Source organism: Schistocerca americana, chromosome 11 (genome assembly GCF_021461395.2).
Source record: "Schistocerca americana isolate TAMUIC-IGC-003095 chromosome 11, iqSchAmer2.1, whole genome shotgun sequence".
Taxonomy (NCBI): Eukaryota; Metazoa; Arthropoda; class Insecta; order Orthoptera; family Acrididae; genus Schistocerca; species Schistocerca americana.
The window spans coordinates 59,141,057-59,156,173 of record NC_060129.1 but is presented as its reverse complement, the minus strand read 5'-3'; the positions used below and the strand labels follow the sequence as shown (position 1 = coordinate 59,156,173).

Below are 15,117 nucleotides of genomic sequence, written 5' to 3'. Positions count from 1 at the left end.
CAGAGAGAACGGCACTTGCCAGATCAAAGAAAAATAAGCAATCAATTCAAACCAGACGAAGTGCGTGATAAAAAAATGGTACCCGTATAAATATGGATGTAGCACCTGACGCATAGCAATGGCTACATGGTAAAGCTTAACTGCTAAGCTTAAAACTCGAACCAAACTACTGTAGCTGTATCGTCATTCATTCGACCTAACTTGTATTACAATGGACCAACTTTGTTTGGATTTGGATGTGCGGCCTAAAACTCTTCTCTCCCTTGGAATTTCGAGTCTCGAATTTCAGGTGCGGCTTAGATTTGGGAAAATTTTTTTTCCTTGATTTCGAGTCTCATTTTGCAGGTGTGGCTTAGATTTGAGTGCGGCTTAGATTCAAGTAAATACGGTAATGAACAGTGATACAGTTCATCACGGGTGAATTCAGTATGCCAAAGAGACATGTATTCCTTATCCTGTACACTATTATACAGTTGAGTATGCTGCTTATGTGACAGAACTGTATGATTGTCTACAAAGATTATTGAGCAAGGTAGCATAGATATGAAACCGTATTGATGTAACTTAGAATAGCTGCTCAGAAAATTAGTTTCATTAAAGTTCCTTGTGTGTGAGAGATGAGAATCATTACAAACGGGATGATATTCATAATAAAATATTGAGAGGCATGTAATGTATGCAGAAATATGTATGCACTCGTAACTGAGATTTTCTTTTCCTTTTCTTTCAGTTTCCTGAACATCCGTTGGTAACGCTGGAGTCCACTAATTGTTCCGAGGAGGAAACACAAAAAAAATTGGGACCAGAAGAAACTGAGAACATTGTAAGCATTAATGTCTGTGAGGTATTGCATGTGGAACAAAAAATTCTTTGGCTAATTGCAGAATGTAAAGGATGTGTTACAAAGAAATAAGTCATCTGGAACTAAGTGCTGTTTGTAATTTCCCACCATCCTTGTACAGTTCTTCCTGATTCAGGTTTTTTTCTGCCACTTGGTGGCAATTGTGAGGAAATTCTCATTAGTGCTTGGAACAATATGTATAACCATACCTACAGCAACTCTTCTTGAAACCGAACATTTTGTATAATGCATGTGTTGGAGGTTTTAAATCCAAATTTAGAGGAGCAGTTAGAGAGAGAGAGAGAGAGAGAGAGAGAGAGAGAGAGAGAGAGAGAGTTGCAGAAGAATAATTTGACTCGTTTCACTTTACATGTAGCTTGGCTATTTAATCTTTCCACGGCATCAGGCTACTTTATGTTTGAACAGGTCATTTACATTTGTGTTTTTTGTGCCATGGAAGTTATCAGAGGTGATAAATATTACTACATGATAGGTCACCTCCTATGTAGGCTGATTCCAACATATATGCAGTGTTACTAAATTCCATGGTACATTCACAGAAAGACTTTCGAATTTGGCTTTAGCATACAGTTCTCCACAGAGATCCATTTGTAACGTTACAGATTGTCATGGCAGAGCTAAGCAAGAAGAATAATCTTGGTATATTTTGTGAGCTTGCTAAGGCCTTTTGTGGAGTACAAAACAATACACTATATGATCAAAAGTATCTGGACACCTGGCTGAAAATGACTTCCAAGTTCGTGGCACCCTCCATGGTTATACAGAAATTCAGTATGGTGTTGGCCCACCCATAGCTTTGATGACAGCTTCCATTCTCGCAGGCATATTTCTGTCAGGTTTCTTGGGGAATGGCATTCTTCACGGTGTGCGGCACTAAGTATAGGTATTACTGTCAGTTGGTGAGGCCTAGTACAAAGTTGGTGTTCCAAATCATCCCAAAGGTGTTCTATAAGATTCAGGTCAGGACTCTGTGCAGGCCAGCCCATTACAGGTATGTTATTGTCATGTAACCACCCCACCAAAGGCCATGCTTTATGGACAGGTGCTCGATCATGTGGAAATATGCAATTGCCATCCCCGCATTGCTCTGCAACAGTGGGAATCAAGAAAATGCTTAAAACACCAATGTAGGCGCGTTCTGCTGTTGTGTCACACAAAACAACAAGCGATGCAAGCCCCCTCCATGAAAAACACACACACACACACACACACACACACACACACACACACACACACACACACACACACTGTAACACCACTGCCTCTGAAGTTTACTGTTGGCACTACACATGCTAGCAGATAATGATCACCAGGCATTCGCCATACCCACACCCCAGTATCGGATCGCCACGTTGTGTACCATGATTCCTCACTCCACACAATGTTTCTCCACAGTTCAATCATCCAATGTTCGCACTCCTTCATCATGTCAGGCATCATTTGGCATTTACTGATGTGATGTGTGGCTTATGAGAAGCCTTTCGATCATGATATCCAAAGCTTCTCACCTCCCGCCAAACTGTTATAGTACTTCCAGTGGATCCTGATGCAGTTTGAAATTCCTGTGTGATAATCTGGATACGTGTCACCTAATAGACATTATGACCCTCTTTAACTGTCTGTGGTCTCTGTCAGACAACTGACAAGGTCGGCCTATACGCTTTTGTGCTGTACATGTCCCTTCAAGTTTCCACTTCACTATTACAGTGGAAACAGTTGACAGGTGTATAGGAGTGTGGAAATCTCGCATACAGACATACGACACAAGTTAAACCCAATCACCTGACAACGTTCAGAGTGCCCCAGTCTGCTCTCTCATGATATCTAATGATGACCGAGGCACTGATATGGAGTACCTTGCAGTAGGTGGCAGCACAATGCACCTAATATGAAAATTGTATGTTTTTGGTGGTGTCCGGATACTTTTGATCACATAGTGTATTTCATAAAGTAATATGATGTGGAATTTGTCATTTATCTTGTGTGATGGAAAGCAGATGGTCACATCAACTGCTTCCCTGCTGTGAACTAGTTAATTCATTATGCTCCGTCACTCCCAAGATGCTGACGTTTAAATTTGGTCTGGAGGTTTACTGAAGCACTGTTGACATATTTACGTGTCCCATTCCACTGACCTCTCACAGCTGTGGATGAGTTACTTCCCTATCTTGGTCAAGGCCAAATTTTTGATTATTTATGATGCAATACATGTGCCTCTTTCTATGCTAACATTTGCAAGAAACTTCATTACGATATCTTGAACTTTTTATGAAATTTGATGACTGTTACAACAACATGACTCACAATGCGCAGGGACAGGAATGGGTGTATCATCAGACCATCTGTCTGATATAAAAATCAATAACTCTAGAACAAAATCAGATATTATTCTACTATCAATTTTATTTAAATTGTGATATTTTAACTACGTTTCAGATTGTTAGGTATGCACAGAACTGAATAACTGAATAAAAGAATTACTGTACGAAACAGCATTATCACAACAAATCAGTGCAGGGAGCATGGATGCCAAAGAAGTGTTTAGATTAGATTAGATTAATACTTGTTCCATACATCTTGAATACGACACTTCGTAATGATGTGGAATGTGTCAGGTAAATAAAAGATGTCTGTACAAGATATTACATTTCACAAAATATTGCATGACACTAATGTTTAAGTGGTTTTTTTTGTCTTTTTTTCCCTCCCTTAATTTATATCTGAAAATTCAGCCAATGGTGAAACATGTTCACACAGTGATATTTGCTGAAAGGAAATTATAAACAACTTTGTGAGTGCAACACAGTTCAGATATGGAAGTATATAAAAATTTTCCCACAAATTTGTTGCCCATTGGATTATGTAAGGTAATTAGTTTGCCTGTATGTTGCTTAACTGGTTCAAATGGAAGTTTAGCCCAGTGATAATCTTCCAGCACTTTGTACAAGTGAAAATATAAATTACTTGAAAAGTATGTAACCTGTATCAGTTCCAATGTACTGATAATCAATATCACAAAGAGAATTGCACTTTAGCTCTGGTTTTTGAATGTCACCCAGAAAGAAAAAAATAAAAGACATTTATTGCCCATGTATGTGTAACTGTTACGATGTATGACGGGAGAGAAATAAGATAATTGAAATATTACTCAACGCCGAGGTCATACTAGTTCAATATCTTGATTCAGTTAGTTTTGTAATTTGTCCTTACATTTTTTCTAAAGTGATTCTTACATAAATCCTGAACAATTTTGTAAAGAAAATATATTTTGAATGTAAGACCTGCAAGCACTTGAGGGAAAAGATTCAACGGTTGAGGGAATCAAAATCAAACAGGATATCCTTGTTGGCCTATGAATTTGATAGCTCTTCAGAACAAGCAGTTTGATGGAATGCACCATGGTGATGAGAAGGTTGTTCAGAAAGTTTCAAAATGTTCACTTCAATATCTTAACAACTGAGAGAATACAAAATTATAGACAAGAATTTTCCCCAGGATATTGCAGTCGTGGAGAAAAGATATACTGGGAGGTGAGCTGTTACGTTGGCAGACTACTACTTGACTGTTGACATGGATGCTCAAGAAGCAACTTATAAGCTGTAAGGCAAATGGAAATGCAAAGCCGATTTATAATTTGATAAAAATTCACCAAAAGTCAGATAAGAATATTGACAGTAATAATAAAAAATATTTGTCAAACTGAACATGCACTCTAGTGGTACTTCCCATTATTTTCTCATTCGTAATAGATTTATGGATTTCTGATAATTACTATAAGAAATTTTAAAGAACATGGAAATTTCTTCTTTTCTTTTTGGTTTTATTTATTAATTTTGTGAGTTGGTGTTTTTGGGATTTTATTACTGCAAATGTCTCATATTACTCAAATAGTTCTTCATCTCAAGGATTCACAATTATGGGAAAAAAAAATTCCTGTCTTAAACTTTCAGAGCTACATTGTGAGCGAAATAAGTATTATATTAATGGTATAAAACTGGTTATTTATTTCTGAAGCTGGTGCTTAGTATTTATTTTAATGTCTGTTTTTCATCATATTATATCTAAATAAGTGTAACAATCCTAAATATAAATATTTTCAAATTTTTTGTAACACTTCATTGCATAGTTTATCAAATGTGAATTTAGTTACTACATTTTTATTATTTTTGTTTGAAATAGTGTTCATTTAATCTCAAACATCATATTAGTTGCTCAGGTCCCACTGAGTTATGCTAAATGGTGGACAACTGTGAAAGCTCCGTGAGTACTGGTCTTACTTTCTGTAACATGTCCTTACAATTACCTGAATCCCTCAAATTCTTTTATGCATGTTGCCAGTAGCATGCTTTGACCTCGGCGTAGTACTGACTACAAATAACAAAGTAGTTTTTAGTGTAGTCCCCCTGATGAGAAAATCATATTACTAGGTAATACCAGAAACTGCTGCTGCTCCAATAGTCAGATCAAAACGAATCATTTTTCACCAGCTGTACCATGTTGTCAACCAGTCTGGGCTGTGTGAAACAAAAAGAAAATTTCCTAAGTTAATGTATCCAGTGTTATCAGGTCATAGAACCCGGTTCTTTTCAGATAAGCCTGATTACTTTGTAGATTTTGTAGACAACGCAACAAACCTAAAACTATCATCCAGCTGCATTCCGAGATCACCTATGATTTGAAAAACTGGTGGAAGATGTAGGATGAAGGAAAAAAAAAGCAATAAACAGTAGTACTGTCCCATTAGTTATATGGAACACAAATTCACTCAGGATGCAAGTGTAGAAAGTGAGACATGATATCCGAAAGAGCTCCCTGTTTCTGTTTGCATAAAGTATATTTCAAATTGTCAAATTCATCTGTATTGTAAGTTCATATTGCCTTTGAAACAAGTGCCAATGTTAGAAGTTGTTGTTTTGGTAACTGATGCATACTTCTCCTTACCTTTCTCCTCACTGCCATCTTTCAAGCAACTACTGCAGCTGTGAATGTGGATAATATGATAACAGCCCTTTTTTCATAAGTGCACCTCTACAATGTCATACTCCAACTTCATCACAAAGCTCCCACTTCCAAGGTATCTGAATAAGCAAGTAATGATAAAAAACTGGTAAAAATATATAAGCTGGTTTAGCTGCAATGCATTTCTCACTGTTAGAGTTGAGATAAATATGGCGAATGTCTGAGGTCAAACTGTATTGTGCCTGGAAAAGATTTATTTAATGCAGAGGATTAGCTTTAGAAAAAGACTTATTAAAAATACTTTGCCATGTCATGAAAAACATGAAATCTGTACACTATATACAAAAATGAAAATTTCAAGAACAAACAAACGGAATTTTGGAATGAAATGAATAAACTCAATAAGACAAATAATGGTCAATGCCGTAGCGACCATAGCAGTGAGACAAATGAAATTGAGTTGAATTCATTGTCCATTAAGTTCAGTGCATTCTTCTTAACACTTGCTGATAACACGGGGATAGGAAACAGACCATCAAAAGTAGAAGCATTAGACTTACTTGACAGACATTGTATGCTCCTCTAGCTGACATGTTTGGCGTTACCACACATGAAAGATATAACAAAAATCGGTATCTCACATAAAATAATAATTCCTCTGATTATGGCTGTATTACAACCAAAGTACTAAAATTTTGAAATGACTTTGTAGCACTCCCCTCACCCCCAGATCTTCTGCACACCATATTACTTACGAAATACTGGCATGTTCCGAAGTATCAGTCATTGGCAGAAGTGCAGTAAAGGAAGTGACCTCTAGTTGCAAGCCCCTCTACCTGCATAAAAATTTGTCAGATTGTAGTAAAACATAGACCAACATTTGTGATGATCTTCTAACGAGAGCTCTGTTTGGCTTCCATAGAGGCTTGAGTACAAAGAAAGTCATATATGAACTTACAACTCAGAACTGGAAGAATTCAACAAAAAACTACCCCACATGCATTTTTTGTGATGTTTCCAAAGCCTTTGAATTTTGTTGTTGTCATTCTGAAGGCTGATTTGGTGCAGCTCACCATGTCCTCAAGAAACGTAACACCTATAGTTCATCCTTGCTTTCATTCATTCAGTGTCGTGTTGACTAATTTTACAATGTCAAATAAATCAACCATGTGTATTGTAGCCCCTGCAATAGCTGCTGCCCCTCGTCAGCAACCATATGTTACTCTTCCTCACCTTTTCAAAAAAACATCATGTTCACATCTCGAACCTAGCGGTACTGCGCAGTGATAAGTGTAACATATGTTAAGGAAATGACAACTAGGATGGAAACTTCAAAATTTTTAGATCTCTGTGTAGAGAAGAGTTCAAACTAAACGTAAAAAAGAAAACATTTTGGAACTCATAGAATGACTTAGTTCATTCATATTTGCACTTCCAATCATTTCAGTTCTTGGGGAGAAACAAATCAGTAAATTCACGTGTCTTGCATATCTTAATTCAATAATGTCTTGTGGAAAAATCTTCTGGGGTAACTCAGCTTTAAGAAAGAAAGTCTTCATTGCACAAGAATATTATGTGGTGCTAACCCATGTTGGCTTTGTGGACGTATTTTTAAAGAGGTATGTATTTTTACCACTGCTTCACAGTATATCTACTCTTTTGTGAAATTTCTTGTGAATAATCCACTACAGTCCAAAAGGAAGAATGATGTAAGTACCTACAGTTCCAGAAGAAAAAATGACATAATTTCACTATAAGGGTGAGGTTATCCTTAACACATAGAAGAGTGCGCAATGCTGCCACCAGAATCTTTGATCATCTATCCAGTGACAAAAACTGTCAGTCAGACAGCGCATTTCAATAAAAACTGAAAAATTTTCTTCTTGACAATTTCTTTAGTTTCATGGAAAAATTTATATTTATCTGTTGTGTAAAGAACGGTGGCTAGGACTTACTAATATGCATACACATACACATTTTTTTTTTTTTTTAAAAGACCATTGTAAATGATCAGTATGTATCCATATTCACATGTGAATGTGGAATAACTCATGGCACATTATTATTAATCTTAATGGTACAAAGGATCCATGGAACATTGAACAGACTGACTAGCCTCCACAGGTAACCTTCCCTTGTGGTTGCATGTACGGTGCTGCTACCTGTGTTGTTGAACCATGGAAGCCACCCCACTGCCTGTGGGGATATAAATGTGTGAGGATATAAATTATCTAGATCTTTACATTATACCAGGGAAACAAAAATGGAATGATGGTAAAGGCATTCCCTCTAGATTTATGAAGTGATGTTATCAACACAGGCAGCAGAGTTTCATATTAATAAATAATGCTATAGAAATTACATCATGTAGAATTTGATGCCCTAAGGTTTTAGTGTTTAGTCCACTTCTGGTATGATAGCAGTAAACAGATGAAGGGCCCAAACATGTACCACGTTGCCAGGAGGATAATAGGATGCCCTGATGACTGGTTCCCAACAGACAGCTTAACCTAAAGTAAGACGACTCATATTGTGCAGTTGGAAAAAAGTGAGAATAACTTAAAAAGTTCCAGAAGTAAATATCAGTGGGCACTCATTACATGAAATCTTGGAAGAGCCTCTTCAAGGAGCAAGGGTATGAAGTACTTAGTTGCTAATAAATGAACTCCATAATGGAATATGTGGTTAACAATTAATTAGTGTGAATTGTGGTATCACAACCACACTACTTGAAGAAAGAGCAATATCAATATAAAGTATTTATACCTGTGCAAATTTCAGAATAAGAGTTCAATATATGGAGTCTGTAATAGGTTTCCAGTGAGCGTTAGGCAGAACATTGAACATCCTCAGCTATTACAAAACCTTTTTAGGAAGTCCGTTAATCTATACAAATATTTGGACTGAGGGATGCAATTTCTACGTGGTTTTGTCTTTGCCGGTATGTAGGTACCAAACAATGTTACAGAAATATTTAGTTGGAGCAACAAATAAAAACACAGTTTAGTAGTGTAAGAGGAGAGCCAGTGGATTTTATTTCAAAGTAGTCACTGTCCCATTTTTAAAGTAATCCAAAGAAATATTCATAATTGTTAGTGTGAAAGGCTCGGCACTAGTCTCAATTATTTATCATTAGTATACTTTACAGAAAATGTCTGCAGTGGCTTCTTTGGGGCTATTAATCTATATTTTGAGGTGTTCTTCATCCCCAGAAGTTTTTATTTCTTTCAGCTAATGTACAGATGAATGAATGCATGAATGATATTAATTAAAATGTGAAACTTCTACAATGAAGAAAATATGTAATCTTGGGAATCATGTTTTAACTAGGCATGTGACAGTACCTCAATTTTCTCTGCCTGTAATAGGACACATTCTGCTGATACAAAATGTAAGAATTTTCTTGTGTACAGAATCAGTGCATGTAATGCCTTTACAGTGATAGTAATCAAGCTAATCAACTTCATGTCATCAAAAGTGGTTTTATTTTTCTCTGTTTCTTTTGTCACAGTTATGCATTCCTGAATTTGAACCTCGGGCAATGAAGGAGGAGGTGAGTTACTATCATACATTGTCTAATACTTCTTTCTTTTCCTCATACCTCTCTCTCTCTCTGTCTCTCTCTGTCTCTCTCTCTCTCTCTCTCTCTCTCTCTCTCTCTCTCTCTTCTCTCTCTCTCTCTCTGGTTTAGTTTTTATCTATGTGCATGATTATTGGTTTGAATTTTGGAGGGCAAGGAGTAGTACTCATAGACAGAATTACATTTAACTGCATGTGAAGTTTTTTTATGCAACATAGTGAAGACCGGATGGAATTCAAAATTGCTGCAGCATATACATTGTAAGAAATGAGATATTGAATATCAGAAATATCACAGATAAATTTCTGTAGTCTGGTTAAAATAAACTGGTAGTGATTTTGGTCGCTTGCTACTACAGCTTTGGTACATTGCTTGCTAGCTAATGCTCGGTTATAGGTGACACACAAACTTGGCCAGTAAAGTCTGTTATGTGCTGTTACCTGCGTGTAACATGGGGCAATGTTGGAAGCAGCTGCTGTGAGGTATGACAGGAATGTGAGATGCTCTGTCAACAACTGATTTTACGTGATCCATGACTGAACTGGGGCAGACAATCTGTTTTATAGCACTGAATTTGCACTCTTGTCCTAACCTAACAACAATATTGGATGTGCAATATAACTGAGACAACAGCAGTCAACCTGTAGCAGAACTTTTCATCACACTTGCTTTGTTCACAGCGATTAAAGCTAACCTCTGTGAGCATATTCACCACAGAAAAAATTGTTTCAGAACTAAAAGCAAACTACTTTCTCATTTTGACCTGAACCTATCCTCACACTGGTTACATGAGCTGACATGTTACCAACAAATGAACAGTACTGGTTAGTACTCAGTTGCAGGTAATAGGTATCACAGGAAGCTTCAAAATGAAAAAAGAATCATGGAAAGGAAAAAGTCAAGGCAAATAAAGAAGTCAGTACAATGATGAAGGTAACGCAACAAAGGATTATAAAGAAGAAATTAGATTTTAACCAGCTAATTGAATAAAAGTAAAAAAGTTGTTTTCATAAAGATTCAAATATAACAGTTTTAAAGCACTCGGCAAGATTCACACCCATAACCATCTATTTATGAGGCATTATATATAAAAACAAAGATGAGGTGACTTACCGAACGAAAGCGCTGGCAGGTCGATAGACACACAAACAAACACAAACATACACAGCAAAATTCAAGCTTTCGCAACAAACTGTTGCCTCATCAGGAAAGAGGGAAGGAGAGGGAAAGACGAAAGGAAGTGGGTTTTAAGGGAGAGGGTAAGGAGTCATTCCAATCCGGGAGCGGAAAGACTTACCTTAGGGGGAAAAAAGGACAGGTATACACTCGCACACACGCACATATCCATCCACACATACAGACACAAGCAGACATCCCCCTAAGGTAAGTCTTTCCGCTCCCAGGATTGGAATGACTCCTTACCCTCTCCCTTAAAACCCACTTCCTTTCGTCTTTCCCTCTCCTTCCCTCTTTCCTGATGAGGCAACAGTTTGTTGCGAAAGCTTGAATTTTGTGTGTATGTTTGTGTTTGTTTGTGTGTCTATCGACCTGCCAGCGCTTTCGTTCGGTAAGTCACCTCATCTTTGTTTTTATATATAATATTTCCCACGTGGAATGTTTCCTTCTATTATATTGATATTTATGAGGCATGAAACATGACAACTATACAACATCACTGCTTATCAGTACAATGTTATATTTATGACTCTGAAGACCAATAGCAGTGATTTTTTTGCCTTCAAGTACTTTGGCTTAATGTAATGTTGTAGAAGCCTTATCTAATTTCAGCCAACATCTGTGGTGGTGGTGATAACTGTATATGTGGTTCTGAATTGCATCTTGTGCAAAAGGATCCAATAGTGCTTGGTTAGTATGAAATGTGCATATTTTGTTACTCCCCCTCTCTCTCTCTCTCTCTCTCTCTCTCTCTCTCTCTCTCTCTCTCTCTCTCTCTCTCTCTCTCTGTGTGTGTGTGTGTGTGTGTGTGTGTGTGTGTGTGTGTGTGTGTGTGTGTGAGAGATAAAATGTAAAACAAAAGGGGCACACCCCAGATACAAGATTGAACCACATCAAGAAAGTAAGTTTCACAAGGAGTTGGAATTCAACTGGCTGTTTGTTGTGGCAATTTGGCAGTAATGAACAGTTGAGATGTGACACTGAACACTCTGGTAGGAGGAACCAGCTCCAGAGTGTGAAGTATCAACCAACAAGTAATTTTAGTCATACAATAGTCTTATTGTTAGTATGGGAATGCTATTCTGCAAAGTGCAGTAACCATGAGTTTAGTGACAGCTTGCACATCTATTTCTTCAGAATTATATTTGAGATCCATTAATCCTTAGTTTTTAGAACAATTGAATCCTTATTCAGCACACATGTTTAAGGAAGGAAGATTAGGATTTGACATCCCATCGACAAAAAGGCCATTAGAGGCAGATCACAAGCTTAGATTGTTTAAGGAATGGGAAGGAAATCATCTGTGTCCTTTTGAATGAACCATCGCAACATTAGCCCGGATCAATTCAGGAAAATCACAAAAGATCTTGTCCAGGATGATCAGATGCATATTTGAACCATAGTCTTCATGAAAGTGAATTCTGTGTTCTAATCACTGCACTGCCTTGCTCAGTACTACACATTTTCTCCCCTGACAGTAGCCTTCTACTGTCAATCTGATAACGCCTGAAGGACTTCGAGAACGAAGAATATCTGAACTGCTGTACTCAACTAAGTATATTGGTGTGTGGTGAAGATGATAAATGTTGGACCATAAATCCAGAGGTTTAAGGTAATAGCATCAGTGGCTCTGGCAAAGTGTGAGGAATGACGAGTTCCAGCTTTGTTTTGAATCCTCACTAAACACTGATTCCCAGATAACTGGTTGGGTAAGATAGTTAAAATGTCAAAAGATGGCAAGGGCCACTTCCAGTAGGACTTGTAAAGGACTGGTGTTCAAAGTAACTTTGTGGTTAAGTTTAACATCGGGCTGCAAATAATAGTATGACCTTAGATGTTTCACATCTGCTGGGGAACTACCAGATGTGAGTTAGTTACACGTTCCATTGATTGTTCACATGATTTCCATAAAAATAATACACAATATATGTCTGTTGTTGACATTAAAACAGTGTTAAAAACTGTAGGGCTCACTTAATATGCAGTACTGAGAGTGGGTGGAAGTAGAATATTGATAGTAGCAAGATGTTTAGAACAGGTTCTATTGTTTACTAAAATGACAGGGTAAATGTGGTGAAATATATTTGTAGCAGTAGGTAACAATTTTAAATCAATGGTATGCAAACAGGTATGAGTGTGATTAACATTCAGAACTGGGATAAAAGCTGTAACTGAATTCTTCTGTCAGCCATCAGTCGGCCACAAAAATAACTTATAGCTTCTAAAAAAACCTCTGTTTACTAGAACAAATGTATCCAAGTCATGCCAAAAAACAGGTGAGGAACTGTTAATTGTCCCTCTGAGATTCTTGGTATATGGACATTGGGAAGATATTCAACAAACTGTGCGGTAGATACAAAACATAAGATAATTGTTGTTAATCTTGAAAGTCAATGGTTTAGTGAATTGTGGTTGATGAAATCTCAAGCTTTTTGCAGATAATGAAGCTTTCTATAAAAGGGTCTATCTGGTAAAAATTCACCAATAACTGGTCAAATCTTGCCAAAGTATAAACCAGATGCAAAGACTGACAACTAGCTCTTCTTAACATAAATTACACGAAGTTGTGCAATTTATGAAAAGTAAAACTGTGGTATGCTTTGACTTCAGGCTCAGTGAATCTCAGATAATCATACCACACAAATATCTTGGAAATAGGAAATGGAGCAACTACGTAGGCTTAATTGTAGGTAAAGCAATTTTTGTTTTACAATACATGATAAGCTAGTGACAAACTGCAGTTTGTAGAAAAAACAAATATGCATGCAAATCACTTGGAAAAACCTCTACTTCTTGATATCAAGTGAGGTGATGCATTGGTTAATGCACTGGATGTAGGTTGTTAGTGATTTTCCTAAATTGCTTAAGTCAAATGTCGATATTATGAGAAGGAAAGTTGTTACTCACCATATAGCAGAGATGGTGAGTCATAGATAGGCACAACAAAAAGACTTTCACACTAAAGCTTTCAGCGCGTGGCCTTCGTCTCGCGCGCGCGCGCGCGCGCACACACACACACACACACACACACACACACACACACACACACACACACACACATACGAATGAAGTTTCACGCAGCTGGTGTGTGGGGTGAGGGGGGGGGGGGTTGCACGGGTGCGCCCACATAATTGGGTCTATTGTTGACCGAAAGCTGTTGGTGTGGAAGTCGTCTTGTCATGCCCATCTGTGACGCAGCACCTCCACTGTATGGTGAGTAGCAACTTTCCTTCTCATAATATTGTTACATTCCATCCTGGATATTCCTAAGTCAAATGTCAATATGATTGCTTTGAAACAGAATGGCCAATTTCCGTACTTGTCCTTAATTAATTTTAGCTTGTATTCCAAAGGAAATGAAGCTCTGATCTGCCTTCCTGAATTGCTTCCTTCCTTTCTTCCTTCCTTCATACTTGAGTGTGTTGGACCCACATCTGGTCAGACTACATAGAGAGACTAATCATGTACAGAGAAGGTTAGTGACAATTGTCAAAGGCTTGTACCACTGACAAAGAGTGTAACACAAATTTTGGTAGATCTTAACTGGTGGACACACAAAGAAAAAATGCCATACAACTTGTGACCATCTAGAAAGAAAAGTTTCACCCATTAATAGGAAAGCTGGAGAGTACTCGGGATGGCTGGCTGTTGTGGCCAAGCAGTTCTAGGAGCTTCAGTCTGTAACCGCGCTGCTACTGCGGTCGAAGGTTCGAATCCTGCATCGGGCATCGCTGTGTGTGATGTCCTTAGGTTGGTTAGATTTAAGTCAGGCTGTTCCAACCGAGCTCCAGGGAGCCGGAGTGCTCTGGAGTGTTCACTGCGACAGCTCGGAGCCTGTGTGGATGGGGAATTCGAACTCACTGCCCCCTGGCCGCATGCAGCTGCAAGTGAGGCAATAATCTGTGTTCAGTGACAGCTATGACTAGCTGTGGGAGCCCTGTACCTCTATTGGAGGATCTCTTTCTATTCATTGAGAGGGATGGTCTTCTGCAGTGTCTTGTACGTCATAAAGTATTTAATTCTGTGAAGAGGTACAATATACGTCGACATTATACACGTCTTCATGCAGCCCACTACGATCAGGTAGAAGGCATTGCACGCAGAGAACTGGTAGCCAGGCTTAAGAACAACATACAAGGAGACATAAGTTTAAAAACGGTTTCGTTATACGGAGGGTATCAAAACATGCAACATAGTTCATGTTCTGTAATGCGTTTGTAATTTTCAGGTGAATGAGAGCGGAGAAAACACTAATGAATTTGCAATTCAAGCAAGTTACAGGGTTGCTCACATCATTTCAATGAGTTGCAAGCCATTTTTGCTGGGACCACCCGTAAAATCGTGCATGGTAGCAGTTGCGGAATGTTTGTTTCCAAGAGAGGTGCAGGCAATTGAAGGGGTTTACCTGTCGAAGCAAACAATGTTTCATCGAATCCTGGACATGGAAGCAGATTTAGACACACAGTTCAGGAAAAAGGTGGAGAGCTTTGTTACATTTTCGCTAGCGATTGATGAAAGCACCGATATATTGGACTGTGCT

General features: G+C 38.0%; 1 protein-coding gene across 7 annotated transcripts in view; it reads left to right on the top strand.

Annotated features, from left to right (window-relative positions):
• LOC124553887 (zinc finger protein 708-like) overlaps positions 1 to 15,117 on the top strand; it is a 179,890-nt gene that overhangs the window by 56,895 nt on the left and 107,878 nt on the right. For all 7 annotated transcript variants that reach the window (XM_047127899.1, XM_047127903.1, XM_047127900.1 and 4 more), the window contains exons 4-5: positions 731 to 823; positions 9,333 to 9,374. In XM_047127899.1, the coding sequence (XP_046983855.1) occupies positions 731 to 823; positions 9,333 to 9,374 (135 nt within the window). The remainder of the gene's footprint in view (positions 1 to 730; positions 824 to 9,332; positions 9,375 to 15,117) is intronic.